The sequence below is a fragment of the Cynocephalus volans genome, chromosome 8 (genome assembly GCF_027409185.1).
Source record: "Cynocephalus volans isolate mCynVol1 chromosome 8, mCynVol1.pri, whole genome shotgun sequence".
NCBI lineage: Eukaryota > Metazoa > Chordata > Mammalia > Dermoptera > Cynocephalidae > Cynocephalus > Cynocephalus volans.
In genome coordinates this window covers 26182147-26208232 of record NC_084467.1, presented here as the reverse complement: position 1 = coordinate 26208232, position 26086 = coordinate 26182147, and the positions used below count along the sequence as shown (strand labels likewise).

General features: G+C 42.5%; 1 protein-coding gene across 4 annotated transcripts; it reads left to right on the top strand.

Moving 5' to 3' along the window:
- Positions 1-4626: 4626 nt before the first annotated feature.
- On the top strand, positions 4627-25340 carry AK2 (adenylate kinase 2). 4 transcript variants are annotated; one of them, XM_063105290.1, is made up of 7 exons: positions 4627-4798; positions 13905-14030; positions 15954-16064; positions 16184-16278; positions 21809-21881; positions 23013-23208; positions 25256-25340. In XM_063105290.1, the coding sequence occupies exons 1-7, from the start codon at positions 4706-4708 to the stop codon at positions 25258-25260; spliced, it is 699 nt and encodes a 232-aa protein (XP_062961360.1). In that variant the 5' UTR covers positions 4627-4705; the 3' UTR covers positions 25261-25340. The 4 variants fall into 4 exon arrangements, with proteins under 4 accessions (XP_062961360.1, XP_062961361.1, XP_062961358.1 ...); XM_063105291.1 differs by lacking the exon at positions 25256-25340 and adding an exon at positions 23969-23988; XM_063105288.1 differs by lacking the exon at positions 25256-25340 and having other exon boundaries at positions 23013-23384.
- The last annotated feature ends 746 nt before the right edge of the window (positions 25341-26086 follow it).

Sequence of the window (26086 nt, the reverse complement as noted above, 5' to 3'; positions counted from 1 at the left end):
GCAGATACAGAAAAGGGTTGGAACTGAGTCATTCAAATCACAGCATCTGTAAGAAATTGCTTGTTGGGTTTTGGGGTAGCCTCACCCAAGTTTAGAACCAAGTAAGGGGATTGCCACTGAAGTAAGACAGAGGGAAATCAGAATAACACCTTTATTACTGACAGAGCTGTTTGAGATGTGCCTTTACTGACAGACAAGTGGACTTACTAATACTGGACCCCAAAATTAAACTTCTCCACACAGTTCCTGGCAGTGCTGGAAAATCATAATCCTCTCTGTGAGGGCCAGACCCTGGGAAATTTAGAATATGGAAGAGAGCAAAAACACATGCTTCTTGTGAGCAGGCAGATCTGAAAGAGGAAATGGAAGAAAGAGCTGAGTTGAGCTCAGTTCATCCTCCCCAAACTCACCACTGAGATATAGGAGGGGAGGCTGGCCAGTTGCTCAGCTGGTTAGATGGTTAGAGCATGGTGCCAATAACACCAAGGTCCTGGGTTCAAGCCTTGTGGCCAGCCACATACACACACATGCCAAAAAAAAGATATACAAGAAAGAGGTCTTCAAAAAGTTCATGGAAAGATTTGTATAATCCTTTTTTTTTTTTTTTTTTTTTGGTATTATCTTTTATTTCTATTTCTGCACAAACTTTTTGAAGTACCCTGGTATCATTACTCCTCCTCTGGAAAGTAACAGGTGGATGAAGAGAAGAGGCAAGAACATCACCACTCTAAAGGAAGTCCCTCCACATGGAAAAAGCTGGTGTATGGAAGAAATGTTCCCCTTAGCACTGTTCACTTATTCCTGACATCTAGATCACTCAAAGCAGCCCTGGCTCCAATCATTCCTGAGGCCTGTGGTTGTACAACTGTATCCTCCCAATGAATTCCTTTTTTGCTTAATATAGCCAGAGTTTGTTTCTAGTGTTTACATGCAAAATATGCATTCATTTCCTATTGCTGCTATAACAAATTACTACAAATTTGATGGCTTAGAACAACACAAATTTATTATCTTACAGTTTTGGAGGGCAGAAGTCCAAAACGGGTCTTATGGGACTAACATCAAGGTGTCAGCAGGACCAGGTTTTTTCTGGAAGTTCTATCTGAGAACCCATTTCCTTGTCTTTTCCAGCTTCAGAGGCTGCCGTCATTACTTGACTTGTAACCCCCCAGCCAGCAGTCACATCACTCTGACCTCTGCTCGCGTCATCACAGCTTCTCTGACCCCCCTGCCTCCCTCCTCCCTTTATAAGGACCTTTGTGATTATATTGGGCCCACCCAGATAATCCAGAATAATCTCTAAATCTCAAAATTCTTAATTTAATCACATCTGCAATGTCCCTTTTGCCATGTAAGATAACATGGTCACAGGTTTCAGGCATTGGGACGTGGACATCTCTGAGAGTCTACTTATTCTGCCTACCACAAAACACTAATAGCAACACTTACTTTGTCTTGCATCCACCTCTTTGTCTCCTATCCAGTCTGTCCCGTAAGTGATTTATAAAACGTGAATCTGGTCGTGACTGCCCTAAGAGACTTCCTGATTCCCCAAAGCCCATTGAATAAAACCCACAGCATACCCTTCTCTTTCCTGATGCTGAGGGTTTGCTCCAAGTGTTCTCTCAGCCTGAAATGTCCCCCACCTCAAAGCCAAATAAATCCTCTCCATCCTTCATGGTCCTTCTCTTTCACAAAGACCTCCATGATCCCTCTAGTCAGGTTATCTTTAAAAAAAAAGAAGAAGAAGAAGAAGCAGATAATAAGGTAGTTATCTCCTCCATAGGCTGTTGTGAGAATTAAATGAGATAATGCATGCAAAATGCTTAGCCAACTGCTTGGCACATACTACCCAATAAATAGGTAGATGTTGGCAGTTATTATTAAAACTTAATAGTGAGAGAGTAAATGAATGAGATACTTTCTCCTCCTGGGCTGTCAGTATTCAGTATTCCTCTTATGGTTCCTTAGTATGCCCCAAAGCCTAGAACTATTTTTTTTTTAAGAAGATGACCGGTAAGGGGATCTTAATCCTTGACTTGACGTTGTCAACACCATGCTCTCCCAAGTGAGCTAACCGGCCATCCCTATATAGGGATCCGAACCCATGGCCTTGGTGTTATCAGCACCGCACTCTCCCAAGTGAGCCACAGGCCAGCACTAGAACATTTTTCTAAATGAATGAATTAATCTTACATTTTGCATATTTATGGGTAGTCTTAGTTGCTTTGATGGTTAATGACACTGGCAACTCCAGTGAGGTTCTGTGAAATTTCGTGTGGGAGTGCAAATGCATAAAATCACTCTGAGAAGACAAATCTGATGATATCTAATATTTTTTGGTCCAGCAATTTTTCATCTTGTCAGAATCACTATAGGGACTGATGATGGAAAGGGAAGGCTGCTCCTACTTCCCTTGCCTGATGCCCTGCACACAGCAAACCTCAAAAAAAAAACTCTTGCCTTATTGGATTGAAGCAAACTTTGGCCACATAAAGGCTTCCACCAGAGAAAATGTGCTTCCTCTCCCATCCCTAGCCCCACAAGCCCTGTACTCTCTGGGGTACCTGCTTGTCATCCCCACTCTTAACTGTGACTCAGCTACTGAGTGACTTTGGACTGGTTACTGCATATCTCTAGGCCTCAACTTCCTTTCTGAAAAAATGGGCATAATAATAATCCCTGCTTCCTTCAGGGTCACTGGGAGGATCCAACAAGATCAAGCAGGCACTATGTAAAAGTCCAATGTGGAGATGAGAAACGAATGTTAACTTCTGTGAGGTAAAGTAGAAGAGACCACAGCTGAAGGGATAGCAAATTCATCACTAGGATGTAGAAAATGAGTTGCTATGAGCCTGTGGGGAAACACAATGGTTTCATAATCACACTCTCAACTAAAGGTCCAAAGGGGCCCTTGGAGCTGGATAAAACCTTCACACACCAAAAAGCTGTAGAAATTATCTCCCCATCCAAGAGAAGGTCGTCTCTCTTGAGAAAAACTATCTTTTCCTGACTTAAAATGTTTTTCTTGGGCTGTCCTCTTAGCTCACGTGGGAGAGCTTGGTGCTGATAAGAACCAAGGTCAAGGGTTCAGATCCCCTTATAAAGTGTTAACCTAGAAAAAAAAAAAACATTAGAGAAAAATATCTCTAAATATGTTGAGTTTATTTGGGAATGGAAAATAGGATTACAGTCCAGAATGCATAGCATGACAAGCCACGAATGCATTTGGTGAGGGAAGAAAAAGCTTTTTTTTTTTTTTTACAAAAGGGGAGACATTCATGCAAGCTACTTGGAAACAGTTCATTGGTTTTGGAGGCTCAAAGTCAGATTTGTCACCAGTTCATTGGTTGAGATGCTGTTACTGGGCAGTTTCTTCTCAGAGCATCTTATCTGAATTATTGCAGTTCTAACGAATGTCTAGTGATAAACTTGTCAAAGAAATGTGCGTGTGTACAAACCAGGAGATGCATGAAGGACATGAAGGATAAGAAAGGACTTCAGGCTGACTGGTTAGCTCAGCTGGTTAAGAGCGCAGATTTACAACCCAAAGGTCGCTGATTCGGATCCCGTACCTGCCATCCCCCCCCCCCAATCTATTCAAGAGTAAAATTTTTAAAAATAATAAAAGAAATTTAAAAAAATAAAACTTCTGATGGGCTTTAAAAAATCCTTGGAAACAATTCTTATCTCAGATAAAATCATGAGGTCCTCTGCCCCTCTTCCTGCCTTTTCTGGGCCCTTTTCTGTCAGGGTTTGACAGAAAGTGATTTCATCAACTTTCACAAAAGGTAATACGTGTTTATTACAGAATTTATTATAGAACTTTTTGATAACATAACAATGCACAAAGAAGGGGAGAAGCTCCTCTAATCACACTACACAGAGGTCTCCACTTGTAACTATGAAACAAAATTGACATTTTGTTTTAATTGCAATTTTGTATCCTACGTGGTGAACATTTGCCCATATGATGTTTTATATGATGGGAGGATTCCAACATACAAATTTGTTGCAATGTATTTAACCAATCTCTTATTGTTGTACATTTGGAGTATGCCTTTGGCTGCTGTTGTTGTTGTTTTGTTTTGCTTTGCTTTGCTTTTGTTTTGGATTGTTTCTTTTGGGCTTTTGGCTGTTATAAGTGCTGCAATTAACATCTTCGTTACACCAATCTTTATACCTATCCTTGATTATATCGTTTGAATTCCTGGAAATGGAATTGCTGGACCAAAGGGTATGTGATACATACTGCCAATTTGTCTTTTAAGGGTGATTTTACTCATTTACACTCCCACGGGAAATTTCACAGAACTTCACTGGAGTTGCCGGTGTCGTTAACTGTCAAATGCCCAGCGAGAACTCTCCGCGCGTCCCCTTGTCTTCCTTCACATTTTCCCGCCCACTCCGCACACCCGCCGTGAGCACCGCGAGTACCCCTGTCCCCTTAGTCCATGCTGGCCCGCCCCTTCCTTACTCCCGCACCAATTCTGTCCAATCATAAGCAGCCTTTCTCATGATCGTCGTGCGGTTGGTAAGTTAAAGTGTCCGTCGCGCTCAGGGGCGGGCGGAATGGGCTGACGGACGTGGCGATGGGCCAGTGTGAGTGGCGAGTGGGGCGTGCGTGGCGTGCGCGGCGCGCGGGCCTGGAAGTACTGAACCTGTGAGGTGTGCGGGCAGCCGGCAGTGAGAGGCTTGGGCAGATATGGCTCCCAACGCACCTGCGACAGAACCCGAGTATCCTAAAGGCATCCGGGCCGTGCTACTGGGGCCACCTGGGGCTGGCAAGGGTACACAGGTGAGCGGCAGGACCGGGCTCGGGGGCGGAGCCCGCGGAACTCCAAGGTCAGGGCGGCCAGAGGTCCGGAAGCCCTCTTCTCGCCCGGGAGCGGGCGGTCGGCTGAGGCCTGGGGGGACTCTGGCCAGGGTCTTGGGTTCCGGCGAGACCTGTGGAAGTGTCCACATTGGAGGTCGGGAGAGTCTGGGTTAGGATTAAAGTGCTTGAGAAATCCGGGCTTGAGGTCTCGGGTTAGGGAGTGTAAGGACTGATTAGATCCCATAAGGGGTTAGAGCCTGGAAGGTTTGAAGGGCAGGGTGAGCCCTGGGTTGAGGCATCTAGATTACAGGCTGAATGGAGGCAAGCTTTATGGCCCGATTCCCTGCGCGTTGGGGGTGAATTGTGCAGAATCAGGATTTTGTTCCAGGCACTAGGGGTAGAGGGACTATTAAAACAATAATTAATGACTGGGGTGGAGGAGCAGATGCAGCACGTGGGGCAGAGTGGGAGCTGGAGCGTGCCTGTTAGGAGTACTGCTAGGCGAAGTGAGGCATGGCCTGTGTGAGCTAGTTAAGTTGGCTGGATGGGAGAAAACCCAAGGCTCTCCCTGTTCCCCTGAAAGCTGGGGGTGGTGTATGGTACTGGTTTATAGCTTGGGGAGCCGTGGGGGTCTGGTTAGGTCCCTGAAGCTGAACCTTTGAGTAGAGCCCTAATTAAGGATTGGGAGTGCTCGTGGGCCTCAGCTTGGATTGGACTAAGCAGCTCAGGATGACGCAAATGATTTTAGAGGAGAGGGAACTTGAAAACTTAACTTCCTCAATCAACAGGTAAGAAAACAGACTCAGAAAGGTCAGATGGCTTTCCCAAGTTAGTGAAATTGGTTTCATGGAGCTTGGGACCTCAGAAGCCATGGGGCTCCAGAAGATTGGAGTCAGAAATTACCTTCTGACTTAGGAGGCCTCACTTGGCATCTGGGCCTCTTCCAGATCTGGGACATAATGGGGCCATAGATCAGGGTTAGGATTTATGGTCTCTTAGGATTTAGAAACCTATATGTTGATTATTATTGTCCCCTTCCTTCCTGGGCTTGGCATTGTCCCCCAGGCCCAATGCCTAGGGCTCTTGATTGTTGGTAGGCTCTAAAGAGGGAATTTCTGGAGGTCTGACTCCCAAATGAAGGCGACTGCTCTGTGCCCATTCTTTTGTTCTTAGCACTTGCCACACTTTAAAAATCGTGACATACAGACCATCTTGCTCATTCTTGGGACCTCTATGGCACCTAACATTATTTTGTATTTGTTGGGGTTACTGGAAATGGATGAATGATACAAATTAATGTGGGTGATGAGGAGAAGGGAGGTCTGGAAGACTATTATCAACTCCTATAACTGCTTTCTCTCTCTGGTTAGGAAGGATTGCTTTCCCTTGTCCTCAGTGATGTTGACATCACCTCTTTCCTGTTGCTACCACCCTCTGTTATTAGGTAACCTTCAGCCTAGGTATATTTAATCCCAGACTGCAGACTTTTGCTGTGAGTGACCAAGTATAAACAAGGTAGCTCAAATGTATTGATTTTTTTCTTAGCTCATATTGAAATCAATAATTTCAGTAGTTGTGAAATGGACAACCCCATCCCAGTGCTAAGACAATGGCTTTATAGTCTCACAAGCTATGTAACTTCTGAGCCTCAGTGTTCTGACCTGAAAAATAGGGATAATACCTACCTTACTCCTTCAACATTTCATGAGCACCTAACATTGGGGATGGAGCAATGAACAAGACTGATAAGGTCCTTGCCCAGGTAAACTAAAAGTTCTCAAAGATACTGAAAGATTATGTTACATATATTTACACAAGTCTCTTAACCTCCGTACACCTTTATTTCCATAGTTGGAGCAATAGAAATACTGGCAGTTGTAGTTTTATGGAGTTTAAAAAAAGTTCATAGGGCCAGTACATGGCTCATTTGGGAGAGTGTGGTGCTGATAACACCAAGGCCACGGGTTTGGATCCCTATATAGTGATGGCCACTTAGCTCACTTGGAAGAGCATGGTGCTGACAACAAGTCAAGGGTTAAGATCCCCTTACCGGTCATCTTCTTAAAAAAAATAAGTAAAAAATTTTAAAAAGAGTTCATAAATCAGAAGTTGCAAAGAGGTAGCCTACAGCAGTATTTAGCCTGCAGATACACCCTATACACCCTAACATTTTATTATGAAGGTTTTTTTTTTGGTTTGTGTGGGGTTTTTTTGGTGGCTGGTCAATATAGGAATCCAAGCCCTTGACCTTTGTGTTCTAAGGCTGCGTGCTAACCAGCTAGCCCATGAAGAGTTTTGAATACACAAAAGAAGACAGGATGGTGTAATGAGCCCCCATGTCCCCATTATCCAGCATCCATCAACTGATGGCCATTGCTTGCTAGTCCACTGTCCCTTCACAAATTACCATAAAGCAGCTCCCGGGCATCATAACATTTCATTTGTAAATATTTCAGTGTGTATCTCCAAAAGATAAATTATTTCTTAAAAAACATAAGCTCAATACCCCATTTGTCTCACAAATGTGATCATTTAAGCCTCTTTTGATTTATAGGTTCACTTTCTCTTTTTTTTCTTGCTGTTTTGTGGAAGAAACTGGGTTGTTTGTCCTGGGAGGATTATCCCTCATTCTGGGAATTTTCTACTGTATCCCTGTGGTGTATTTAACACCTTCCTCTATCCTCTATTTCCTGCTAATTGGTAGTTTGATCCATATACTTAATCAGATTCAGGTTTAGTTGTTGTCCCAACTACTTCATAGGTGATGCTATGCTCTCCATTTGGGAAAACATGATGTCTCCCTGTCTCTGGTGTTCGTAGCTGTTGCTATTCACTGCCAATATTTTATTATTGGTGGCAAAATGAAGGTGTTCTTGTTTATGTAATTTTTTTTCATTTATTAGCTGAAATATTTCTATAAAGAGAAACTTCCCCTAATCTGCTATTTGATTACCCACTGGTATGGTTTGTATAGAAAAGGCAGCATAAATGCTTGATTTGTTCCCCTTATTTGTCAGTTTTCAAAATAATAAGTTGAGGACCGGCCTGTGGCTCCCTTGGGAGGGTACGGTGCTGATAACACCAAGGCCATGGGTTTGGATCCTACGTAGAGATGTCTGATTCACTCACTGGCAGAGCGTGGTGCTGACAACACCAAGCCAAGAGTTAAGATCCCCTCACCGGTCATCTTTAAAAAATAATAATAATAATAATAGTAATAATAAGTTGACCATGAATGTTTTCAGTTGTGAAATTTCTCTTAAAAACAACCAGAGCTCCAGTTTCTCGTGAGAAAGAAATCAGACCTGAGCGCAATTAGCCTCCATTCCAGTATGGCAACAGTCACTTGCAGCTGAGTGGCCTTGCTGCTTTGGATGGTCCATGTGCCCTCATGTCGCCTGCACAGTCCCTTTCCCTGCCTGTTGCTTGCATTTGACTCACTTCATTTGCATTGCCTGCCTATACCTCTGTTGGCAGATGTTTGCAGTCTTTGATGTAAAATCCCTAACCTAGGGTTAGTGCCTTGTGCCTGCTTAGTAACGTTTGTTTTTTCCCCACTATTACTTCACGTTATACTTGCATAACTCAGTATTTTCTCTTTTATGTTGGCATGACTGAAATAATCTGTTTCCTTTTAAAACTCCTCACATGTAACTAAAATAGTTAAACATTTGAAAACTACATGCTTTTGTATCAATATGATGTTTTAAACATCTAGAATACTTGGGTTTGTTATTTTGTTTAAATAACTTTATTTCCCTGTCTCCCTTTTGGGGTTGATTTTTCTGCAGTATAGCCAAAACCAAACGTGTGTTTCTTATTTTTTCTGCCAGCCCCTGCTCACAATTTCTTCATGTGTTCAATCAATTCCTCAAGGCCAGGCACACTTTGGCAAACAGCTACCATCTTACAGGTTAGGCTCATCAGTTATGTCATTGCAGTGACACTCCCAACAACACTGAGACCCACTCTCTTATTCGCCTTTTACAAATTGGAGAAATTGAAGTTCAAATGGCTTGCTAAATAGCAAATAATTGACAGAGTTTGCATCTGAATGACTCCAAAATTCCTGCTCTTTCTTCTGCTCTCCACTGCCCCAGGTTAGATTTTTCTCCTACTCTATGCATGTCTGGAAGATGTGATAATTACAACATAGTCATTCTTTGCTCAATTATGGACAAACCCCAGTCTAAAGACTTTACATGGGTCACCTATTTAATCCTACAACCCTAGGGGGTAGGTCATGTTGTCATTCATACCTTTATAAAGAAACTGAGGCCCAGATATTTTATCTTGCCCCAGGACACACATATAGTAAGTAGCAAAGGCAGGATTGTGTGTCTGACTTGCTCAGAGTCACTAAAATGCATAGTAGCTGTGTAGTCTAGTTGGAGAGGCAGAAATGAATATGCTTGCAAAAAATACATACTAGTGCAGGGTGCCATTTGAAAAACGTCAGATGAGTGACTCTGACAAAAGCTGAGTTAGTACAGGAGTAGAACAAAAATTATAGTTTGTTGAAGATCTCCCCTTTATCCTCCCACCCGCCCAGTGAGGTTAATAATGATATCCCTAATAAGCTAAGCAGCAAAGCTGAAATTTAAACACAGATTTCTGTGATTTTTTTTTTAAACTTTATTCTTTTATAGATCCAAATGCTTGACCTTGGTATTATAACACTGCACTCTGAGTTATCCAGCCAGCCCCATAAAAAACTTTTTAATTAAAATATAGTATACATAGAGAAAGGTGCAAATATCATAAGTGAGCAGCCTGATGAATTTTTACAATGTGAACACACTTGTGTAGCTTACACCCTTATCAAGAATCAGAACAGTGCCAGCACTGTGAAGTCCTCCTTATGCTCCCTTCTAAATGTGCGTGTGGGGCCGAGCCTTTGGCGCACTCAGGAGAGTGCGGCGCTGGGAGCGCAGTGGCGCTCCCGCCGCGGGTTCGGATCCTATATAGGAATGGCCAGTGCACTCACTGGCTGAGTGCCGGTCACGAAAAAGACAAAAAAATAAAAAATAAAAATAAATAAATGTGCGTGTGCACACACTCACACCCTCCTGTAAGGATAGCCAGTAAGGCTCTGTGGGTGTTTGTTTTAAGGCCATAAAGTGTCATGAATAAGAGCTAGGGCTTGACAGTCTTGGGGCCAATTGCCATCTCTGCTGTTACTAGCTATGTGATCTTGGGCAACTTAGCCTCTGAATTTCATCTGTAAAATGGAGATAATAAAAATAGTTCTTACCTCATGGATTTATTATGTATTATGAATACTAAACTATAAAACAATGCATGGAAAATTGCTTGGCATGTAGCAGATGCTCAGTTAGCTGATGCTGATCTGATTCCTCAAGAGGAAGAAGAGATAGTTGGGAGGTTTTTGATGGGAAAGAGGACTCAGAATTTGACTACAGAGAAGGTTAAGGCTTAGACCAGCAGGGGAAAGGGAGAGGGCATTCCTGTATAGAGGAGCTTGAGCTGAGGTTCTTGGAGAGGCATTACTTTATGTATTTGGGAACCATACATAAGAGCAGTGGTGCAGGGTATACATACAATGCACTTGTGGAAGTAAGTTTGGAGAGCTTGGGAGGTGTAACAAGTTGATTGTGGAGAGCACTGAGTGCCAGGCTAAGATATTTAGACTTCTTTCCTATTGCACTGGGAAGATGTTGAAGGCTTCTGAATGTGTGTGTGTTGGGGGGTAGGTAGCCTATCCAACAGTATTTTAGGATATGATTCTAGCTGTATGTGCAGGAGCATTGGAGGTGAGAATGGGAAAGACTGGCGGTAAAAAGATGATTGTGAGGTGAGAAAACGAGTAAGTTTGAATTAAATCAAATCTCAAAAGAGCTGGATGGTTAGCTCAGTTGGTTAGAGCATCATGGTGCTAATAAGATGAAGGTCCAGGGTTTTATCACGGTACCAATCCCTGTACTGGCCAGCCACCAAAAAAAAAAAAAAAAAATCTTGAGGACTGATAGTTTCCCTTTATTTCCTAAATGCCAGGCACTGTGATGGATGTTTTTGCATACGTAATCTATCTATTCAGTCCCCACAACAGCTCTGAAAGTGGGCATTGTTATCTGTACTCCATGGATGAAGAAACTGAGGACTTAGGAAATTTATGTAACTTGTTCAAGGTGATAAAGTGAATAAATGGTAGAGCCAGGTCTCTACCACTACAAAATCCAATCTCTTGCCACTACTCCAGGGCGTCACAAACTGTGTGTGCAGCAGAATCTCATGGCACTACCTGAGAACCACTCAATCATAAATTTTAAGGGTGGGCCTAAGCATTTGTATCTTAAGCAAGTGCCCCACGTGATTGTGATAATACTCATACACTGAAGTTGGAGGACCACTAAACCTACCATGCTGCCTCTGTAGCTGTTTTACCATTCCCACCCTCTCCCCTCAAAAAATCCTCCACTCCCCACAGGGTTCTTATGGAGTTGATGAGCCTGTTTCTTGGGCTCAGCAGCAGTCCATAGCCAGCAGCAACAGAGTGTGATCCTTTGAACTCTAGACCCCTGCTATTCAAAGTGTGGTTCCTTGGCCAGCAGCCCATCTAGCCCTGGAAGCTTGCTTAAAATGTAGATGCTTGGGCCCCACCCTGTGGAATCATAACCTGCATTTTAACAACACCATTCAGGTGATTTAGAGTCTGAGAAGTGCTGCTCTAAAGCATACATTTAAAGTGTAAGGGGACTATAACACAGATATTGCATCAGGCTTCTGCAATCTGCAAGTAAAGACCACCAAAGGAGGTCTTTTATTTATTGAATGCCTGCTATGTGTCTGATGTTTTGGGTACTTTATTTCATTTATCTTCGTAAGAGCCCTATGAAGTAGTCATTATGTCCATTCCACTGGTGAGGAAACTGACACTGAGAAGTTACATTACTAACCCAAGGTCACACAGCATTAAGTGCCTTAGCTAGGATTCAAATGTAAATCTGTCTGACTTCAAAGCTCTTGTATGCTCTTTGCAGCCAGCAGGAAATGGAGGAGTTAGTCTTCTGCCTTGCCACATCTTCCCTATTGGTGTGTGTTCTTTATAGCTGTAGAATCCAATCACCTGGAACAGTGCTTAAGAGTTTGCAGTTTGAGAGTGGTCAAAATTGAACGGTTAGGTTCTGTGTTAACAGCTCTTTTCTGTGGTGCCTTTCCCTTTGAGCAAGACTGACCCCCACATTGTTCACCAAAGTTAATTTCAACAACCAAGAAGAAGGATGGGCAAAAATCATTGTTCTCTGGGTATGTGGCTGCAGTGCTGGTTTTCCATTGTCAGAGGGTCCTGACCTTCACTGGTTTTCCAAAGTGCAGAGTTTTTAATGCTTTCTCATCTGGGTTCTGTTTTGCTATGAAGTCATTTCTTTGTGAATTGGGTCATCCCATGCATCACAAACCAGAATTTCCTGCATTGAGCCCCATCTATTTACCTTTTCTTGTTTGTACCTAAGAAAACTCCCAATGAACTGGTATTTTTTTTTTTAAAAAGGTGACCAGTAAGGGGATCCCAACCCTTGACTTGGTGTTGTCAGCACCACGCTCTCCCAAGTGAGCGTACAGGCCATACCTATATAGGGATCCGAAACCGTGGCTTTGGTGTTATCAGCACCGCACTCTCCCAAGTGAGCCACAGGCTGGCCCCTCGAATGAACTGTTTTGAATAGGGATCCAAAGCTACTTATTTTATAAAACAATTGAGCCAAAAGCTAAGTATGGAATTTCTTGAACTGATTGTATTCTCTGTGAGTTCTATATTTTTTGCTACTACAAAATCAATTTTGAACTGTCTAGGATCTCCTCCTATTCGAATTCTACATTCTGATGTATAGTCTAACTATGAGCTCTTTGAGGACAGGCTCTGTGTCTCCTATTCATCTGTTTCCTTGGCTCCCAGCAGCGTTCTTGGAAGAGACATCAGTAAATGTTTTCTCTCTGTGTGAATGAATCTAGAATTAGGAAAGGAGTTATGGTAACAGCTAATGCTCACTGAGCACTTATTATGTGTCAGGCCCTGCATATGCCAAATTCTTTATACTGTTAATTATCTCATCAACCCAGTGATATATGAAAGTACTTCACAAAGATTGTGGAAAAATAGAATTAAAAGATAATACAAATCTTTTTATGAACTTTTCGAAGTACCCTCATAGGTACTATGGCCATCTCCATTTTACTTAGAGGACATTTGAAACTTAGAAAGGTGAAATAACTTCTCAAGTCACTCATGTAGTAATCACCAATCACTACATTGGTGGAACTGGAGTCTGAAACCCAGGCAGTTTGACTCTCAAGCCCATGCTCTTAACCAAAAGGCTGTACTGCCTCCTAAAACTAATATGTGCTTATTATTTGCCAAGCACTCTTCACATATATTTCATCTACTCTTCACAACTGCTACTGATGTGGAGCCCTTTTTGCCCTTCATTTTAAACAGATGAAGAAACTGAGCCTGTGAGAAGTTAAGTGATTTGGCCAAGATAATGCAGCTACCTAGTGATAAAAGAAAGGGGAGAACCAGGTTCTGCCTGGGGGCAAACCTTGTTCTTTACCCTGCCCCCAGCTGCCTCCCAGGCCCAGTGGCTGCAGTACATGACAATGACACATTCATTTGTTTCGCAAATATTAATTCAGCACATGTTCTGGGCCAGGTATTGTGCTGAGTACTTTATATACATGATCTCATTTAAACTTCATAGCAACCATGTGATGTGTTGATACTGCTATTTTTATTCTTCCCATTTATAATGGGGAAACTGAGGCTTATGTGTCACTAGTGTGTCAAGTGGAAGTAGTGATAGTAGATAATGTTTATGATGGCTTACTTTGTGCTAGGTTCACTGTTTTAAATGTTTTACATATATTACCTCATGTAATCCTTACATAACCCCATAATCATTGTACGTTAGAGTATAATATAAAGTACTTTCTCCCTGTTACAGGTAAGGAAGTAGGTATTTGCCCAACTTCACACAGCCAGTAAGTGGCAGGACAGAGTTCACACCCGGGTAGCTGGACTCCAGGGCCTGCAGTGTTAACAGAGTCTCAGTTTTTGTCTTCCTTTCCGCAGGCACCCAGATTGGCTGAAAACTTCTGTGTCTGCCATTTGGCTACTGGGGACATGCTCAGAGCCATGGTGGCTTCTGGCTCAGAGCTGGGAAAAAGGCTGAAAGCAACTATGGATGCTGGGAAACTGGTAGGTTTGGTGGTACCAGTGAGTGTTGATATTCCTCAGAGCATCTAGATCTGCACTGTCCAATATGGTAGCCACTAACACAAGTGGCTATTTAGATTAATTTTGATTTAATTTAATTGAATATTCAGTTCCTCCATCGCATTAGCCACATTTAAGGTGTTCACCAGCCAACAAAGATATAGAACATTTCCATCATCACAAAAAGTTCTGTTGGACAGCTCCATGCTAGAGGATATTTTAACAAACTGACAAATTACATGAACTATATTATAGAGTAGCAAGTTATGAGGACCATTCTGAATTTATGGCACTTAATTTATTCACAGTATTCTTGTTCTTTCGTACTGATGCATTTTGTAATATACCCAAATTTTAGAGCCAAAAATGAAACTTCTACCCCTAGGCCAGAACTCAGGAATATATTCAAGAGGACTCAGGAAGTCACAGAAGTGTTTTTTAATCTAGTTTTGTGGCTTAGTGTTCTGTTTCTCCAGCAAGGGAGTTACTTGGCAATTGTGACAAAGGTGATCCTTCCTATTTGGGGGATATAAATAGCATTTCCTCTTGGTTTTAGGCCAACTTATCTGATTGGACAAATATAGTCTGTTATTCTATTATCTACTAAATCTTCTTTCTGATATGTTTTTTTGGGGAGTAGTGTGGGGTACCTGGCCAGTATGGGGATCCGAACCCTTGGCCTTGTTACAGGCTGCACTCTAACCAGTCAAGCTAACCAGCCAGCCCCTAAATCTTCTTTGATTAATGCCAGAATTTAGTTATATCTGCTTTTCTGGAACTTGACCTCTGGGAATCACCTTCAGAAGTCATTTTGTGTGTGGTCCTCTGGTCTTTTCCTATCTTAGAATGTTGGTTGGGGAAGGTGCTAGGCTTTGCTTTTATTCCCAAGTTACCTTCTGTTAAGCTTTGAAATTCTGTAGCTATATTGAATGGTACCTCTGCCTGCCTCCCTGTTTCTTTCTAGCTTCCCTTTTATATTAATGAGGTCTTGAGTCAAAGCAGAAAGCTAGATATTTTGAACTTTGGGTCTTGGCAGAAAATTCTGTATTGAGAAAAAATTGGAGTGTGGCAATGAGATTACATTATCTCCAGTATTCACTTAGTCTCAGAGCTTATACTTTGTCCCCAAGTTCACAGCTGTTCTCAAGAGGTAAGAGCATTAGATGCCAAGATGGGCAGCTTTTGCTGTAATGTAGGATAGGAACTTTTTTATAAAGGCCCCGGGGGTGGAGGGGCAGTTTTTGAAAGCTGGGAGAGGTCCTTATTGGAGTTTTAGAGAGGCTTAAGGTTGTGTTGGGTTGGCTTTTCAGTTCCTTGATTCTGACCTGGTCTTGCCAGTTCAGCAAACTTCTCTGTTGTCTCACGTCCAAGATGGCCCAGATGTATAACCAAGTACACACCTCAGTCACATTGCTGTTAGCCTAATCAAAATTGTGAAACAGAGAGCTGGTGACTTTCTGTTTTCTGGTCAATCCCTGTTCTGTCCTAGAACTCTCCTCAGGTCATCTTTCAGCCATGTGTCCTCATCTTTCTTATGCCTTAAGGACAGCTATTATCTGATGGTTAGGACTCTGACTCTGACATCTAACCTAAGGAGAGGCCTTAGCCATAGTGCTCTCCGAATGGGGTGACGGGCAATGGAATTCTTCTTCCCCTTACTCACATTATTTGGACACAGGAGAATTTCAACAGAAAAGAATGTGTATATGGCAACCACGGAAATAATCATGAAACTGCATCTTCCAAATGGAACCACTCCACATTTGCTCTGATTTTTGATTCTTTGGGGTCAAGAAGACTTGCTGTTTAGTAATCGGGTTATACACACACAAACTTTTGACTCTGGAGTTGGGCTAATGTCACTTAGTTAGCAGATTTAAACCCAGGGCTTTTTTGTTCTTTCAGGTGAGCGATGAAATGGTAGTAGAGCTCATTGAGAAGAATTTGGAGACCCCTTCATGCAAAAATGGTTTTCTTCTAGATGGCTTCCCTCGGACTGTGAGGCAGGCGGAAATGGTAGGTAGCTTAGTTTTTGTATCACCACTGCATGAAAGCAATCTCTGGCCTTTATCTCCTAATTCCTTTACAGGAGATGGGTCTGACCAAGCTTAGGTGGGCCACACACTCTTTTACAGCTTGATGACCTCATGGAGAAGAGGAAAGAGAAGCTTGATTCTGTGATTGAATTCAGCATCTCAGACTCTCTGCTGATCCGGCGAATCACAGGAAGGTATTTGTTCCCTGAAGGTCCCTTCTTTTCATGCTTCCTCAGAGCTTTGTATGAAAATTACTCTTTTCTGATCCCAGCCATGAAGCTTAGCACCATTTCCACAAGGATTGATCTTATCTGGTGACATCTGCTGAAGTGGTGACATGGGTTGGGGTATGGAAAGAAGTGCAAGGGATTTGGAGTCAGACAGCATCTCAGTCCTGTCACCTTTTAATTCTGACCCTAGGCACATTTCTTAGCCTCTCTAAGGCCCCATCCTCTTATGTAGAATGAGGTAAATAATACCTGCTTTTTTAGTAGCTGTTGTGCATGTTAGATAACTAAAGTGCATAGTTTAAAGACTTGCTTATAGTCAGTGCTTAAGAAATGTTAAATTTCTTACATGTGTACCTATATTTTAGTGCTTTTTTTTTTTCCTTTTGTCTTTTTCATTCTTTATCTTTTGAAAATTTTTTTCTTTTTTTATTTAAAAAATAAAACAAACCCTTGTGTCAAGGGCTGACTCTAAATAGATTGCAGTGAGAGAGCTGCTCTGCTACCTACAAAATTAGTGCTTTTCTTAATCTGATTTCAGTTACAGTTGCCATACTTTGCTATAAGCTTTTTATTAATTATAAAAATAATAGGACCTGTACACAAAGTTTAGAAAGTGGAGGAAAAATTTGCTCATAGCACAGCTACCCTATTATTTTTGTTTTGTTTTAATGTATTTGTTTCTCTATAATAGTCACTGTTGAACACAGAAATGCTTCTGCTTCTGAACAAGTTTGTTCTGAAAGACCACCACTGCTTTAGGTTATAGATTCTATTACCCTATTTTATGGTTTTTGGGGTCTTTTTTGGTTTGTTTGTTTGTTTGTTTTTGTGGCTGGCAAGTACAGAGATCCAAACCCCTGACCTTGCTGTTATCAACACCACACACCAACCAACTAAGCTGACTGGCCAGTCTGTACCCTATTTTATTAATCACTCTGCCATCTGCTTTGTGCTTCCACAGATATTGGAAGCTCTCAATCATTAATGGGCCCTCCATTTTCTTCTTTATTATAGGCTATAGCTTTCGTGTCTTTGTCATTTTAATGGAGTCTCAGGAAGGTGGTTGGCCCACCATCTTGAACCAGACATCCACGACCTTTATTTTAATTTTTTTTACTTTGGTGGGTGGCTGGTACAGGGATCGAACCCTAGACCTTGGTTTTATCAGCACCACACTTTAGCCATCTGAGCTAATCAGCCAGCCACCCATAACCGTTATTTTTAATTGCTGCATGATATTTCACAGTAGGTGAACCATCATTTACTTAATGATTCCCTTATTGTTGTACATTTGTGTTTGTTCCAATTGACCACTGTTTTTTTTTTGTTTGTTTTGTTTTGTTTTTTTTGTCTTTTTGTGACCAGTAAGGGGATCGCAACCCTTGGCGTGGTGTCACCTGCACTGCGCTCAGCCAGTGAGCGCACCGGCCATTCCTATATAGGATCCGAACCCGTGGCAGGAGCGCTGCTGCTCTCCCAAGCGCTGCACTCTCCCGAGTGCGCCACGGGGCCGGCCCCAATTGACCACTGTTAAATTGATGTTATGACCACCATAGTACATGTACACTTTTGGACTTAATTAGAAGGAAAATGTTTTCTTGTTTTAGACTTTATTCCTTTGATTTCCTTATTAGGGCGAACATTTTTTTCCATGTGTCTATAGTCTGTACCTTCAAGGAGAGAGGCAAATGTGAATAGATAGCAGAAGTGAGTGTTGGAGGTGTTATCTTGAAGGCTATATGAAATATAGTGTGGTCTACCTTAATATTAACCTTCTTTTCAAATGTCCACATTTCATGTTTCCAGCTATTCCATCAGTTCCTTCAATGCAGGGACTTTGTTTCTTTGCATCTCCATTGATGCAAAGGGTAAATAAACAAAGTTGATATAGGCCAAGAAGCAGTAGAGTTGACAGTAAGGGACTCACCAGGTCCTAGGTCCCTGAGGTGCAAAGGGGATGTTAACAGAACCAGGTGACACTGGAGGCCTTTGATTCTAGGGGCCCAGCTTCCTGAGTACCCACTTTCCTGCATAGCACAGCTCTAGACCTTGAGGTTAGAGGACCAGGAGAGACTCTTGAAGAACAATATAGTAATGCCCATCTCCTACTTCAGAGAGTTATATATGAAACGTGGCATGTTCTATTAAGTGCAGTAGGAAGTCCAAGAAGAGATCCTGGGGATAGTGAGGTGAGATTGCCTAGGAGAGGTACAACACCAAACTCTTCCCAGATGGAAAGGATTTCAGTGGGGCTTTCCCAGAAGGAAGTACTAGCAGGATGAGTATAGGTTGAGAGAGGAGCTCTGACTGGGGCTAGTGGCAGACATGTCTGCCCAGAGTTGGAGGAGTAGTCTGGGGGGCTAAGTGGTAGAAGGAGTGTTCTTGGGAAGATAGATGGGAGCTTGACTGGGGAGGTCTGCCAAGCTGAAGAGGGTAGTCTTGACCAAGAGTTCAGGAGTCACGGGATATTCTTGAGTCACTGGGTATTGTGGCAAAAACAGCATCCTAAGAGCATTACCTTAGTCCTGGCATACAGGCTAAATGGGGGAGACAAGAAATAGGTAAGGACCTAGGATCCTGATTGTGACCCACATGAAGTGATGGAGACCTCTAACTGGAGTTGGATTGTGAGGAATGAAGCAAAAAAGAGGTTAAAGTATAATGCCCTCCAAATTGAGAAGGTACTTTGAGACCAAAGGAGAAAGCAAACAGGTCCATTCAGTAATCAGAGATATTTATTAATCAGGTGACTTACATAAAAAGAAACTGGACACAGTGAAGAATCATACATCAGCAGGTGAGAGCTTGCTCTCTTTGCGGGTTATACAGTGATTATACAGCAAAAGCCCCTGTTGTTAAAAATAACTTCAACGAAACATCTTAAGAAAAATAAGTTGATAATGTCATTCATTAGATGTCTTTGTGATTCATGAGGTAGGGGGTCTTGTGATTTTAGTGCTCAGACCACTGACGCCACCTGCTGTAATAAATCATTCACTCCTTGAAACCCATGTTTCTTTTACAGCTTGCCCCAAAGTTAAGGTGTCCCTAGTCAGTGAAGCAAAGGAATAAGGTTAAATGGAAGGCAACATGGCAAGCAGGGCACAAAATGGCATTAGCTTTGTTCACCCTCTTAACAGGAACAGAGCTTCTGAAGCACAAACTTCAGGATTATTGTAGAGGGTGAAGGAGAGAAGACTCAGTCCCTCATTTTGGAAATAACTAGTTTACTGTGACTATCTCCTTTACAGGGCACACCAGACTGGTGAAGGTGTTTTACCAAGTTCACCTGCAGATGAATGGCAGGGCTAGCACCAGAAGCCTGCTTTCTGCCTCCTAGTCCACTATGCTGGTGGTTGGAAGAAAATGAGGCATGAACTAGTTGTTTTAATACAGATCTTGATTAAGTCTGTGATAAGGACCCCACTGTAATAGTCTTCTGAATTAGTTCTGCCCTCACTTCTAATAAGTGAGTCATTATTTTGTTTCTTGAATATGTATTGTTGGTGGTTTTTGTTGTTGTTTTTGACCTATTTGATATTGGCTGTCTTGTCCCTACTAGTTGGTTCTCTGATATCATTATCATAATGTCTAGTACCATCCCCATTTCACAGATGAGAAAACAGGTGTCTAAAGTGTCACACCCAAGGTAGAATGACTGCAGAATCCTAGTCCTGATCACTCCACACCATCCCCTTCACCTCTAGGCCAGTCTTGGAAACTGTTTTGGTTGGTGCTTAAAACCAATCCCATTTTGAGAACTTGAAGATTGGGCTTTCTTTCTTTCATTTACTTTCAAGGAAATGAGCCTTGCATTCCTCTTAAAAATGATGTTTGTGAATGGGGAAAGAGCAGTGTGTTATATGTAACTAGAGGGCTGAGGGAATCTGGGGAGTTCATGAGAAGTAGTGTAGAGCTATGAAGAGGAGAGAGTTGTATTTGTTACAACCTGGCTGCTATGTGCCCTGTGTTCTCTAGAAGGTGAAGAAATATCATGGTCCACGTCTCATGCCCCCAGCCCTTCCCAAAGGTACTGCAGCTGAGTCCACCAGCCTGTGCTTCCCCTCTCCCTGGGTCTCCTAATAGATGCCATTTCTGAATGGACGCACCAGAAGAACTCTCCCAGGGACCCAAATGACGGAGGGACTAACCTCATAGTACAGTACAGTCACAGGCCTGTACACTCCTCTCTATGACTTATTTTATCTGCTGTCACCCCCCCAAATAATTCTCAGACACCTTATGTCATAAATGAGCCATCTTATCCCCCAAGAATATGCTGTGAATAAAATGCAGTATCACATTTTACAGAGGTATGGGTTCAATAGCCTAAATATAAATAAATAGAATTTCCCACCTGATGTGCCAAGATATTAATCCTCTTAGCCAACAGAACAATAGGGCAGGCCTGGGGTAGCCATAGCGCCCCCAGGAGAAGCAAGCCCCCAATGTACCGTACAAATATTATTTTTGTGCATGCTAAGAGGTGAAAAATATTAGGAACCTCTGGTCTAACAGACCTTCATGAGGAGAGCTGCCATCAGTTAAATAAGCAAACACTTGGTTGGCAGGGAATTGGGAAACCACACAACTCAAGGCAAGCCCTGGCTGCTGAGCAGAGTTTGGCCTGCCTCCTTCCCTTCTTAGGTTTCTGGGCTCCTATGGTATGGCCATTCCCAGTCAAGAAGGTGAGCTTGTTGCTTCAGGGGGCTCAGCACAGATGCCGCTACCAGCTACATAGTCAGTGCCAAATAAATGCTTGTTCTTGGGCTCTCTATTCCATGACTTGTTTATCATGATGTTCTTCCTATGACTTGAATATTTCTCCATAATAGTTAGGCCGTCCTTTATCTGTTTGATCACAAAGATTGCTGTGTTGTCTGGTGGTGGTTGCATAGTGGGACATACTTTTCCTGTTAGCACCTTTCTGGTTTTGTAACCAAACTAGATTAGAAAATAGGGTTAATTTCTCTGTCTTCTGTTCCCCATAGCACTTTGTACAAACCCCTCTGTTAAAGGATTATCATATTCGTTGTCATTATTTATTTCCACTCTTGTCTTCCCACTAAGCACTGCTTGTGATCAGGGATCTTAACTTGTTGCTTCATAGCCCGTGGATTCAACTTAAGGTATGAGTGGGACTAGACACTTACTAACGTTTGTTGAATGAATGGGTGAATAGAATGGATGGCTGTGAGAGAGCAGCAGGAGGATTCCTTCTCTCAAGTCCTGAATTAGGTAGTTATGCTAGAAGTTTGCCTCTTCAACCAGATACTCGTTATAATGTTCGGTCAAAACAGAAAACATACTCACTCTGCCATTGGCATAAGCTCTCCTGGAAGCCTAGTTATTTTCCTAAGCAAGAGATGCTGGGTTCTCTACTGGTTAAGTCCTTAGATCCAGCTTCTCTGCCTCTGCTAGTCGTTCTGGAGACTCTTGGGGTACAGGGTATGTTTTCAGGCAGTCTGATTCATGTTCATTTGCTGTCTTTCAGGCTGATTCACCCCACCAGTGGCCGTTCCTACCATGAGGAATTCAGTCCCCCAAAAGAGCCCATGAAAGATGACGTAAGTAAACTCAGGATAGGAAATTTCCTTTTTTTCCCTTCCACTTTCTTCCTTTGTTGTTTCCTTCCTTTTTTTCTTTTTTCTTTTTTCTTTTTTCTTTTTATCGTCCCTTTATTTCTACCAATTACTAACTTAACCATGAAAAATATCACCAAGTAAATCAGATGGCCTATGGCAGATCTAGTCATTTTCTCCCCAGGTGATTTACTGCTTGACCTCAAGGTAGCTACCAGTGCCAGCTACTTCCACCTGTCCAGGTTGTACCTGTCTTCTGTTCAGAGGAGCCCCTTTCTTACATCATGGCCACCTACGTAGTGAACTAATCAGAAGGTTGCTTCGAAGCCCAGAACTGGGGAGGGAAGAATGGGGATAGTACTGAAGAGAAGTTTGCTGACCAGTCCTCCAGAAGAATATCCTCTCTCAATAGTGACTTCTCTGCTATGCTCTGGGGTCTCATACATGGTCACTGTACCATTTGCCATAAGGAGTCCATATTGTTGTTTTAGAGCATTCAGGCAATAGTATGAATTTCCCAGGTTTACCTTTTTAATACAAGACAAGTTTATCAGGTCACCCAGGTTCTATAAATACAGGTTCCAAAGCTATTATGTCAACTTAGTCACATTTTGTAAAGTTGGTAATTCTACCATTCAAAGTTCTTTCTAATTTTATTTAGCACTTTTAGAATGCTGGTGGATAACACTCCAGTAAAATGCTAAATATTTAGACAACTAAGATTATACTTGCTAATGCATCTGATTTTGGTGTATTCTCCTAGTCTCGATGGCCTCTGTCTTCCTTGCTTCAGGCACTAGAAGTGTTCATCTTGGAAGCAGAGCAGCCTGAGCACAAAGTTGTGAGAGAAAAGCACAAAGTTGTCTATCTTCCTCTCATGAGCCCCTTTCCTCACGGTTGCAGTTTCTGACAGGTTCCCTAACTTCCCTGGACCAGCTTGTGGGAGTAGCAGAGTTCTTTATTGGAGAGGGTCTGGACTGTGTCTGTGCCTCTGATGGACTTTCGGATCAGACAGCATCCCAAGCAGAATGGTCCCATCTCAAATCTGCATCTGGCATGGAATAAGGAAACTTTGCTAATAATCCCAGCGTTTCATTGCTCAATTCCTGTTCTCAGATCACTGGAGAACCATTGGTCCGTCGATCAGATGATAATGAAAAGGCTTTGAAAATCCGCCTGGAGGCTTACCATACTCAGACTGCGCCACTCGTGGAGTACTACAGGAAACGGGGGATCCACTCTGCTATTGATGCATCCCAGACCCCTGATGTCGTGTTTGCGAGCATTCTAGCAGCATTCTCCAAATCTACATGTAAAGACTTAGTTATGTTTATCTAATATTGGGTCCAAAAGGGAATTTCTTTCTTCTTCCTTTCCTTGTTGAGGGAATGGTTGGGAATGGCAGTGCAGGCAGAGGGAAGCTTCCTCAAGCTAGCAAGGATATCATTTGATGTATTGATTAAAAAAGCACTTGCTTTATGTACCTTTGGCTTGTGTGCAACTCTCATCTCATCTGTGTGTGTGTGTGTTGGAATATGTGTTCACTCTCCTACTTGTACTCTCTAGTACACAACCTACTGAGATTTAGGCTAGGTTGCTTTACTGACTGTTTATTTCTTTAGCCATTTTCTTGATTTTGTATTTTGACCAAAATAAATTAACCCAGATATTTGCCAGGCAGCTCCAAAACATCATAGAATTTATTCCATCTCCATCAGGGTCACGTGAAGTCAGGCAGGCTCACAGTTCCTGATTGCAGATTGTTGGCAGGGAATTCCACTTGTTTTCTAGCCCATAATGGAAAGCCACATGAGTCAGTGTGTGAACAGGGATCATTAATTTTTTTCCCATAAATGGAAGAAAAAAGACACTTACATTACAGATTCCAGAAATTACTGGGAAAGGGTATCACCATCAAAAGAGCAGGCAAAGTTGTAATATTTTTGTGATCTGCATCATGGTACTGTAAAGTAGGGACTATTTGCGACTTCAGCTTGAAAACTGAATTGTTGCCAAGGCATTAAACCAGGTGCGAGGTCCTTTTGAATTCAGATTGTCTTCTGAACATCCAGGCTGAGCATCTGAAAAGAGCCAAATCCGCTTTCCCAAAGACAGACCAGGGTATGTTTTTGTGCTTTTATTTTTAGTGTTTGTTTCTGTTTCCAATTGTGAACAAAACAGTAGCTTGGGGGTGATCTACTCTTGGATTAATTTAGAGCAGAATTTATTCAAACCCAGTCTCTCTCTAGGATGCGAAACCCAAATCAGATGTATCCCTTTCAAACCCAAACCCTCTTCCTCCCAGACCCAATTTTTCACCCATTATTTCATGATGGTGATTGCCACAGACTCCCCAAGAAAAGATCACTCCCAAATAAGAGCGTCTATGATAGTAACCAGCTTTTATTCATAACCCTAGCTGCCCAACTATTAAGCATCCTTGCTGTGCCTTTTGGTCTCTGATTTGTGGCAAACAAATGAATTAATAGACTGCTGTAAAGGACCACAAAAACAGCAGCCTCTGTAAAAACCATTGGAAAGTCAGTGGCAGGTCCAGTAAATAATGCTGCCTGCCTCAGCATAATCTGCTGCTGACTCGGTGTGGTGGACTCTAAAGTCCCATTCCGCATCTGACCTGAGCTCTCCTCCTGTCTGTGAGACTACCAGAGAGGCCTTGTCCTCTGTTGCACAGAAACAGAGCATGATGAGTGTGTGGCCATCTTGCTTCCCTTTTTGCCTTGCCCTAGTGAGTATCTGCTGCTTCTGCTTTGTTTCCTGTCTCTAAACTAACTCCACCCACTCTTAAGGGAAACCCAGTCTGGTTTTGTGTGTTTCTGGGAAGGACATGACTTCTGGGAATGGGCAAAGATGAGGAGTGAAACCAAAACTACCAGCTATAGCTGCAGGAGTCGGGGATCCTCCTCTGGGTGAGAGTGGCCTCATGAATCTTGAAATTGCTTGCCTTTTGATGGGACAGTTGCAGGCACTTGGCCTCAAAGTTGAAGTCCTTGAATGTTGGCTAGTTAAATGTGCATGACCCTGGCCCAAATATTTGTCATCCATCCACATACATTCACATGTGCATTCATGCAAACACATGTGTATGTGATATTTGGGTTGCTAGTGAAAACCAGAAGATCACAAGGGATACACAGGCCCTTTTCAGGGTGGTTAGGATTATATTTTGCTTCATTTAATTCTAGAATCTTAACCTCAGCAGGCATGAGAGCTTTCACCTGGCAGAGAAATGTCTAGTGTTTAATGCATTTGGTTGCTGAGGTGTGCATGCCACCCTTCTCTGATATTTACTTGGTTTTTAAAAACCCATTTTGTTCTCTCTTGTTTCCTCTCTATTTCAGCCTAGTAACAGAAGGCCAGGCGAGACTGCACCACTGTTCATCTCCCCACGGCGTGATCCCTGCTGTTAGGTGCTGGGCAGAGGGGAAGGGGGTCAGGGTAAGGATGGAGAGGGAGGGGTGGTGAGGGGCACAAGAGGAGTATTTGGAAGAGCAGCAGTGTTGTAGTGAGGTGGTTTCTTTTAAACATAGGTGGGAGTTTTAGAAGTATCAGTAAAGAGGAAAATTAATTAAAAGAAGAAAACACTGTGATTGGAAGGTATGGGTAGAAATAGAGAGATACAGTATTATTTCTAAGGAATCCAGTTTTCATTTATTCTGGACTGGTGACAATATTTTTTAAAGCCAATGCCCGAAGACCTTAGCTTTTATCTCAGAACCTCATGGGTTGCCAGGCCAAGAATGCAGGAAATCAAACTGTTGTCCTGTGTGTCCTATAGCTTGGATTAAGGAGGGTTTGATTACTCACACTGGTTCCCCACATCATGAGATAAAAAAAATCATCTTCACATTTGAAAGATATATGGGGTATATTCATGGGGGTGGTGGCTCAGCAAATAAAGTTTGCTGGAGTCCTAGTGAAGGGAGGGAAGCTGGTCTCACTCCCTTCCCCTTACTTACCACTGGTTTCCCAATCCACCTGCTGTCATGGGTAAGCTCTCAGCAGCCTCCCAGCACGTGCCACAGCCCTATATTCTTGCCTTCTTTCATCCATGGTGTGTGAAGGGACCCTTTTAAATAAATGAGCAAGTGTCCTAAGCTACATAATCCAAAGATTGTCCTTTCCATCTTCAAATCCTGTGACTAGGATCACTTGACAGCACTGTGATATAT

Bases quoted from the DNA above. Each gene is read 5' to 3' on its own strand.
- AK2 (XM_063105288.1), top strand. From the start codon at position 4,706: ATGGCTCCCAACGCACCTGCGACAGAACCCGAGTATCCTAAAGGCATC. The intron at 4,799-13,904 runs GTGAGCGGCAGG...TCCTTTCCGCAG, and splicing joins GGGCTGGCAAGGGTACACAG to GCACCCAGATTGGCTGAAAA. The intron at 21,882-23,012 runs GTAAGTAAACTC...TCCTGTTCTCAG, and splicing joins AAGAGCCCATGAAAGATGAC to ATCACTGGAGAACCATTGGT.